At 47.0% G+C, this 9,333-nt stretch overlaps 1 protein-coding gene across 1 annotated transcript in view; it reads left to right on the forward strand.

Annotated features, from left to right (window-relative positions):
- Positions 1-4,541: 4,541 nt before the first annotated feature.
- UPK1A (uroplakin 1A) overlaps positions 4,542-9,333 on the forward strand; it is a gene marked incomplete at its 5' end in the record, with an annotated part of 14,106 nt that continues 9,314 nt past the window's right edge. The window contains one exon of the mRNA XM_082273745.1: positions 4,542-4,604. Within this exon, the coding sequence (XP_082129871.1) occupies positions 4,542-4,604 (63 nt within the window). The remainder of the gene's footprint in view (positions 4,605-9,333) is intronic.

Genomic DNA, 9,333 nt, shown 5'->3' on the forward strand with positions numbered 1-9,333 from the left:
AATGTAAATAAACCATTACAATATATCTTCTATACGAAAAATTGCTGAGTACTTCAATTTCATAAAAAAATCAGTGAATAAATAATCCGTTGACAAAGTATAAATATATAAATAGAACTTCAAAACCAGTTAAAGGTGCTTTGTGCTTTCTGAAATAAAGTGCACTGTTCAAGGTGTCCATTCATAAACATCAAAAGTCAGGTGCAATTCCCTTCAATAGCTTCAAAGAATAATAAACGTGCTCTCATGCAAAAAATAAGGGTGTTGTGACTTGCTGCCTCCACCAGGTGTCACATCTAGGTGTTCTATATTCTCACCTCAATAAGGTGTATATTACGCCTGTATATAAAGCTTAGCCTCCGGGTAACATGTAGGCTTTTGCTAATTCCAATCTCCTGTTTCGACCTCCGGGTATTTTCCTGTCCTGTCCTTTCAGCTTTTGGGGTGTTAGGCTTTCTGGCGTCCTTAACTCCTTATCGTAACCTCGGGCTCAGTTAAAATAGAGGGCAATCATGGTGCAGTATATCAAATCAGGTTTATTGTTAAAAACATAGTTGCACTTACAATTTGTAGATCATTCATTCGCAAATAATATATGAATGCAGCGTGGGGAGCGATATCGCTCCGATCTCCAACGTCACTTCCGGTAGTCTGGCGGCTCCTCCTACGCGTTACGTCACATCACGTGACTTCCTCAGGGAGTGGCCTATACTGGATGTGACGTTTATTTATATAAGCTGGACCGGAAGTATCGTCGCGGCCATTTTGAAAGAACTTGTAAGCGGAGTTCCGGCGGAAATACTAGCTCCGCCATATTGCTTTTTAAACAGGTGTATTATTAATGATATTCCTTCAATGTTTACACCGGAAGTGAGGTTGTGGATCGTGCTTACAATCTCAATGAATACATGTATTGCATATATCAAATTGTTCACAGTCTGCTCATCAAATATTCATATTCACGAGACATACAGAAGAGATAATACAAAGAAGAGTATTATATATTTCTAAGAGTATAAATATTCCGGTGTAAACATTGAAGGAATATCATTAATAATACACCTGTTTAAAAAGCAATATGGCGGAGCTAGTATTTCCGCCGGAACTCCGCTTACAAGTTCTTTCAAAATGGCCGCGACGATACTTCCGGTCCAGCTTATATAAATAAACGTCACATCCAGTACAGGCCACTCCCTGAGGAAGTCACGTGATGTGACGTAACGCGTAGGAGGAGCCGCCAGACTACCGGAAGTGACGTTGGAGATCGGAGCGATATCGCTCCCCACGCTGCATTCATATATTATTTGCGAATGAATGATCTACAAATTGTAAGTGCAACTATGTTTTTAACAATAAACCAGATTTGATATACTGCACCATGATTGCCCTCTATTTTAACTGAGCCCGAGGTTACGATAAGGCGTTAAGGACGCCAGAAAGCCTAACACCCCAAAAGCTGACAGGACAGGACAGGAAAATACCCGGAGGTCGAAACAGGAGATTGGAATTAGCAAAAGCCTACATGTTACCCGGAGGCTAAGCTTTATATACAGGCGTAATATACACCTTATTGAGGTGAGAATATAGAACACCTAGATGTGACACCTGGTGGAGGCAGCAAGTCACAACACCCTTATTTTTTGCATGAGAGCACGTTTATTATTCTTTGAAGCTATTGAAGGGAATTGCACCTGACTTTTGATGTTTATGAATGGACACCTTGAACAGTGCACTTTATTTATTTCAGAAAGCACAAAGCACCTTTAACTGGTTTTGAAGTTCTATTTATATATTTATACTTTGTCAACGGATTATTTATTCACTGATTTTTTTATGAAATTGAAGTACTCAGCAATTTTTCGTATAGAAGATATACTGTAATGGTTTATTTACATTTTAATTTATATGATGGAATTTATTTGATCACCACGGCATAATTTAACCGACAACACATTTTTACCACATGAACACGTCTTTTAGTATTGCATTTTATTTATTCACAATTTTAAGCCATGTTTTAAGCTACACCTTTTTAAGTTATATTTCCACTTCTGAAGCGCACCACCCACCCAAATTGCACACATTGTATTGACTGGTTCCTGGTGCCAGTACTGTGGTGCAGCAGCAGGAAGGGAAACATATACGACCTCGGATAGCGCAGGAACCACTCATACATATAAAAATGTACTCCATTGCTTTGGGGTCAGCACTGAGAGATGTGCCCTCCATGCCAAGGATGTTTATCCATCCTTTATGTGGGGTTAATGAGAGAAGAGTCCCCTTACACTAGGAATTATTGGTGCGAGAAGGTTCCCCTTATGTTGGGAATTGGCAGTGGGAGCAGGGCCCCTTTTTACATTGGGGATCAGCAATGGGAGAAGTGCCCCTTTACATCGGGCGTCGGCATTTGGGGTTAGTGGGAGAAGAGTCCCCTTACACTAGGAATTGTTGGTGAGAGCAGGGCCCCCCCTTGCGTTGGGGTTCCGGCAGCGGGCGCAGGGCCCCCCCTTGCGTTGGGGTTCCGGCAGCGGGCGCAGGGCCCCCCCTTGCGTTGGGGTTCCGGCAGCGGGCGCAGGGCCCCCCCTTGCGTTGGGGTTCCGGCAGCGGGCGCAGGGCCCCCCCTTGCGTTGGGGTTCCGGCAGCGGGAGCAGGGCCCACCTTGCATTGGGGGTCCGGCAGTGGGAGCAGGGCCCCCTTGCTTTGGGGTTCCCCACAAATACAATAGAAAGTTTACAAAACTATGTAGTATATTATGACTGAGGACAGTGTTATCTAATCTGGACCATAGTAATTTCACATTGGTGGTTACGCTTGAAGCTTTCCCTGTTGGTTTGCAGGTAATGATAGATAGCAATGTTTGCTCAGCTCTTGGTTGTTAGGAAACCATTATTGGACTGTCATTGCTGACCCCACCTTCTGAAAATCGCCTGTTTCCATCTTCAATAATTCGAGTCCCTGGCTCACACAATGCATACAAGCAGAAGAACTGGTCAGGATAGAACTATGAAGGTTGAAATGTTAACTTGTTTCTCAAGGTATGGACCCCCAGGACGTCATCATCCCTTTAATTCCCGATAATGACCCCCTGGCCTGGGGCAAGCCCACAGTTCTTGAAGTCATTTTATATACTAAAGGACTCACTAAGGCAGGGATCCTCAAACTACGGCCCTCCAGCTGTTGCAGAACTACACATCCCATGAGGCATTGTAAAACTCTTACATTCACAGACATGGCTGGGCATAATTGTAGTTCTTGAACAGCTGGAGGGCCATAGTTTGAAGACCCTTGCACTAAGGAGTAGAAGGATGAGGATGGCAGCTCTGGAACATGCACTGTTAAAAACAAGTCAGCAAAGGCAACTTCCAGATCTCCATCTTAAGTTCCCACTAAATGTATCTAAAGCCAACATTTTCTTAGTGCCCCATCATTGGTGTCAGTGGGAGGAATGGTGTTCCCATCGTTGGTGTCGGTGGGAGGAATGGTGTTCCCATCGTTGGTGTCGGTGGGAGGAATGGCGGTCCCGTCGTTGGTGTCAGTGGGAGGAATGGCGGTCATGTCGGTGGGAGGAATGGCGCTCCCGTGGTTGGTGTCGGTGGGAGGAATGGCGGTCCCGTGGTTGGTGTCGGTGGGAGGAATGGCGGTCCCGTGGTTGGTGTTGGTCAGAGGAATGGCGGTCCCGTGGTTGGTGTTGGTCAGAGGAATGGCGGTCCCGTGGTTGGTGTTGGTCAGAGGAATGGCGGTCCCGTGGTTGGTGTCGGTCAGAGGAATGGCGGTCCCGTGGTTGGTGTCGGTGGGAGGAAAGGCGGTCCCGTGGTTGGTGTCGGTGGGAGGAAAGGCGGTCCCGTGGTTGGTGTCGGTGGGAGGAAAGGCGGTCCCGTGGTTGGTGTCGGTGAGAGGAATGGCGGTCCCGTGGTTGGTGTCGGTGGGAGGAATGGCGGTCCCGTTGGTGCCGGTGGGAGGAATGGTGCCCCAAGGGCCAGATAAAGGCAAGCAATGGGCCACAGTCTGGGGAACCCTCTAATTAAGCATATTTGAACCCCAAAAACCAAAGCTGTAACACGTTCCACCTTACGGTCCTTCGACATGGTGGCTGCATTTTTTTCCTTTCCTTTTTTTTTTTTTTTTTTTTTTTTTGTTTGGCTTTTCACTTGGTGATCCTGCCAATAACACACTTCTGTCTTAGGGTGACAACACTCGCTGAGGTCAACAGAAATTGGACAGGGCTCCACCCTGCTCCTTTTCTCCATAACCTAAAGGAGAGGGTTTCTGTATTTCTCAGCTGGAAACAATGTAACTGATAAGAGTGCAGCACAGGATGTTATAAACCTCTGGATTTCTTTTTTTTTGCACTTATTGTACAGATATCACACAACCTTTTATAGTATATTTAACAAAATGCAAAGTGTTTTCACGAAGACTGTCCATGCCTACGGCGCTCTGGTGTCACGCTGTTGGGTCATCTTAGTCGCCATTTATAAAAAGGTTTGAGGGAAGCTGTGCTGATCCTTTGTTATCTCTCCCGCAGGTGACAGGGGCTGAAGATGGCAGAAAAGGGGTCTTCTGGCCTTGTGGCGATCATTGTATTTGGAAATGTGATTATAATGGTGAGTAGAAGCTTCTTTCAGTCGTGTACCTAGAACCTTCAGGGCCCCCGGTGCAAGAAACCATGAGGGGCCCTTCCCTCCGAGCCTGGTAGCGGGACGCCAAGTGCGACCTTGGTAGTCCTGCCACTGGTGTCGGTAGTTTTTTATTTTGTTTTATTTTATAGATTTTACTTTTTTTTTTTTAACTTTACAATTTTTTAAAATATTTTTCTTCCCGTTTAAGAGCGCCGTTGATGAGATATCAAAAGTCTAAGCAGACCTCTGATGTTCCACTTTTGAGACAAAGGAGATGGAGGACACAGCCGAAATCTCCATCTCTGCAGCCTCAGCTGCACAGAATGAATGGATTGGAATAGCCCATGCACAGAGGCTTCCTGTTCATTCACAAACTGAAGCATAGTAAACAATTTACTATGCTTTAGTTATGAATGGACAGTCAGTGATTACGGATCACTGACTCTATCCTTCAGACAAGGAAGGAGCCGGTAAATTACACATATGTGGGCCCCTTCCCCCACTCTCCATCCTGACACTTCCCCCGCAGCAACTGGCTGGAGAGGGGGAAACGGGAACCAGGCAGAGCTGCGGAGGACGAAGGTGGGGGGCTGGCAGGAGAGCACACGGGGGGCAACAGAAAGAAGCTGGATAGCACTAGCAGCAGACCTGTAGACTGTACAGACCTGCCGCGCCCCCCCCCCCATACGCCTGGATAGGAGGAGTGGCTGCCTATAGAGGAATCCCCCCCCCCCCAAAGTACGGACCTGGATAAGAGGGGTGGTTGCCTATAGATTAATCCCCCCCCAAGGAAAGCACATACAGCTGAACAGACCTGCCCCCCCCCCCCGGTACACCTGGATGGGAGGAGTGGCTGCAATATAGAGGAATCCCCCCTCCCCCAAGGAAGGCACATACAGCTGTACAGACCTGCCCCCCCCGTACACCTGGATAGGAGGAGTGGCTGCCTATAGAGGAATTGGTGCCCAACATTTTCCTCCTGCAGCTGCTGCATGCCGGCTTCTCCTCCTCTCCCTCCAGCATTCAGCAGCTTTAGGAGGTAAATGGAGTTTGTTTCCTCTAAATGCAGCCACTCTTCCTATCCAGGTGTACAGGGGGGCCACACGGGCCCCCTGGAGCATGGGCATGGGTCGCAGTTGCGATCCCTGTGACCCCCCCCCCTAAGATATGCACATACAGCTGTACAGACCTGCCCCCCCCCCGTACACCTGGATAGGAGTGGTAGCTGCCTATAGGGGAATCCCCCCCCCCCCCAAGGAAAGCACATACAGCTGTACAGACCTGCCCCCCCCCGTACACCTGGATAGGAGGAGCTGCCTATAGAGGAATTGGTGCCCAACATTTTCCTCCTGCAGCTGCTGCATGCCGGCTTCTCCTCCTCTCCCTCCAGCATTCAGCAGCTTTAGGAGGTAAATGGAGAGATTGGTTCCTCTATATGCGCAGCCGCTCCTCCTATCCAGGTGTAGGGGGGGGGCACGGGCCCCCTGGAGCATGAGGATGGGTCGCAGTTGAAACCCCTGTGACCCCTGTAGCTACGTCCCTGGCTTCTATGGATTGGATGGAGGGAGCTAATGTGGTAAATGCATGACGTACTGTCATTGTAACCCTTCCAGGTATTTATTACCTCTCACAGAGATCACCGTTCTCCCCTCTGGCAGTCCCCTCATCTGCTTCTCTCTAGAGAAGGACAGCACCATCTTTGTTTCAGCATCATCCAGGGTCACCATCTGGATGATGCCAGCTCAGAGATGACATGATCATGTAAATATTGGTGCCTGTTCTTGTCTATGTTCAGTGTCTTAAACAAATCAGCCCCTGTTGCAGCCTTTCACCCAAAGCTACAGTGTACAGTCTAAGTGATCACTGGGAGGAGTGGAGACTGAGGAAATGCTTCCTCATGCCTGATGAAATTAGCAATTAGTGCTATGATCTAGTTATTAATCCAGGGCATGTGGCTGGGGGGTCCCTGATATAAAGGAGGGGAATGTGGACTGACTAGTGGGATCTCCAGGGTTATGGTAACAAGAATCTCTTGTGATTCCATAAGATCTGTAGGCTGACCAGTCCTTGTCAATCATTAAGTACCCCGAAACCGAAACTCTGCATTCAGAGTCACTGTGGTTTTGTTGTTTAGCGAAAACTTGTCTTTCCTGTATTTTTACAGACTATTCAGAGAATGCATGGCCTGGCCAGCTTGGCCTGTGTATTGCAGGGAGGGGGGCAGAGATGGTTTCTCTCCTGGGTGACTTGCTATGCAGGTTTAATAATGGAAACCCTGAGAGCCCATTTGCATCTTTGCAGATCATACAATGTGCATTGGGTTTAGACCACCCATTCAAAACGTAAGGGCTGCTATGACATCCCCCCCCCCCATAGGGCCTGCCATATGACCCCCCCATAGTCACACATGAGCATTTCTATGACCTACAACGCATGGCATTTGCTACAGCGCAGGTGCCATTCAAAAGTAATGGCACAGCAAGCTTATCTGCACATTAAGTCCTTCATTTTGAATGGAGCTGGGTTGGGTTATTGCTTGGTCACCAATGGGGAGATTTCATCTCATTCTTATTTTGGCAAAATCTCTTCAATGGGGACAAAAAGTAGAGTGAGGAAGGGTTAAAAAAAACTAGCTGTGTGTGCCGCCTTGTCTCAGTAACAACCCCCCCCCCCCCCCAATTTTTTTGTATGTGTGTCCCCAGGACAGGAAATTGGGTAAAATTTCTGCAGTGGGGGGGACACTTTTTTTTTTCCCCCACTATCCAAAACTAACTCTATCCAGAAGATTACATTGGCTGGAGTTGTACTTGGGACCAGGGCTGCTGATGGGGGGGAAACCACTAGTCCTCCCGTAGGGGTCCAGGCACACAGGGGGGCTCCAACAGCACAGGGAATCGGTGCTGAGGGGCAATTACAGAAGGAAGCCCTGTGCAGCTCTCTGCAGCAGCTGAAAGCCAGTTTCTCCTCCTCCTGCCAGCTTTCAGCTGCTGCAGGGAGAGACAGACACAGGGCATCATACCTGTAATTGCTTCTCCCACACCGATTACCCCCCCCCTCCCTGTTCTGCCTGCACCGGTTACCCCCATCCCCCTCCCGTGTGCTCCCCTTTCACTGTGTTCCCCCCCCCCCCCCCCCCGCAGCTCTACAGGTTTCCCTGTCCTGTAAAAAAAAAAAAAAAAAACAAATTGAAAAAAAAAATAATTAAACATTGTAATAAATAAAAAATGTTAAAATGATTGTAAAAAATGTCAAATAAAATAATTGTAAACATTTAAAAAAATTATAATTGTTTTTTTTTTTAAACAAATGTTAAAAAAAAACTTCAAAAAGGGCTCACTCAAACAGGTTCTCTGTTATGTTTGTGTCTGCTAATAATGATTTTAGTGTATTTTTAGTGAAAATATCATCTTGATAAATTCGGGGGGCTGCCAGGTAGACTGTACGGGGCCCCATGATTTCCAACAGCAGCCCTGCAGTCACTATATCTGCTCTCCCACAGTACACAGAACATGGAAATGCAGACGTTTTAGTAAATATAAACTGCTAAATACCTTTTCTCATCAGCAGTATATAGCAGTACTGTGACTTCTATCAGTGTCTGGTTAAAGCTTGTAGAAGGAGTTTTCATTCTCCTCTGACTGTCCTATGAGGCTGTAGGACCCCTGACTCCCTGTCTGGACAGTGCTGATTTGTCCTGTGCTGATCACATGCACTCTCCCCCCCCCCCCCATAGGGCCTGCCATATGACCTCCCCCCCCCCCCCACCCCACCATAGTCACACATAAGCATTTGCATTTGCTACAGCGCATGTGCCCTTCAAAAGTAATGGCACAGCAAGCTTATCTGCACATTGAGTCCTTGGAGCTGGGTTGGGTTATTGCTTGGTCACCAATGGGGAGATTTCATCTCATTCCTATTTTGGCACATTAACCCTTTAAGGGCTCATTCATACTATTGTGTTGCAAAAACGCACATTACGCGTGTTGATGCATTTCCATTCATTATGATCGGAACCCCAACCCAACTTGCCAATAGAAGCTCATTGTAGCATGTTGATGCATCCATGCCAGTAAAGGTACATGCATCTTTTTAGGTGCCTTTAAATGTGTAGCAAAACTGGAGCATTATTGAACTGCAGTGGTGTGAACGGGGCCCTTAAATGGTATTTGCAGATCTGTTGATTTTGGGGTCCCATAATTTTTTTTTTTTTTTAATAGCTTGTCCCTGGTTAGTTACTTAATGGTCTAAAGATACTAGATTAATTTATTTTTTTTGCACTTGCTGGAGGAGAGTTAAAAGGCAATGCCACCCAAAATGGGAATGAACTGTTCCTTTTGGGTGGAGTGGGGTGGCCCTCAAAGCTCCCCACGCCTTCGCTTGGTCCTCCTGCTACTCCTTGCCTTGGCCAAAGCCCAACTTGTTCCCTATTCTTCCTAAAGGCGACCTATGTAAGTTTGCTTTTTGGAATGTATGGGGAACAAGTTGGGCTTTGGCATCCAACCGAATCATGGCTTCCCTGGCATGGGGCAAAATTCCCCCTGGGGAATTCCATCTTGGGTGAAGTTATTTAAAAAAAAAAAAAAGTGGGGCATTTTACATTCAAGGAAAAAAAATGTAAATTTTGACCCACGCACTGCGACTGGCCTCATACAGTCTTTTGTTCAGAGGCCCCATATACAGGGCTGTGGAATGTTGCTATTCAGGTCAGCCTGGG

The sequence above is a fragment of the Pelophylax lessonae genome (genome assembly GCF_965119305.1).
Source record: "Pelophylax lessonae genome assembly, chromosome: 12".
Taxonomy (NCBI): Eukaryota; Metazoa; Chordata; class Amphibia; order Anura; family Ranidae; genus Pelophylax; species Pelophylax lessonae.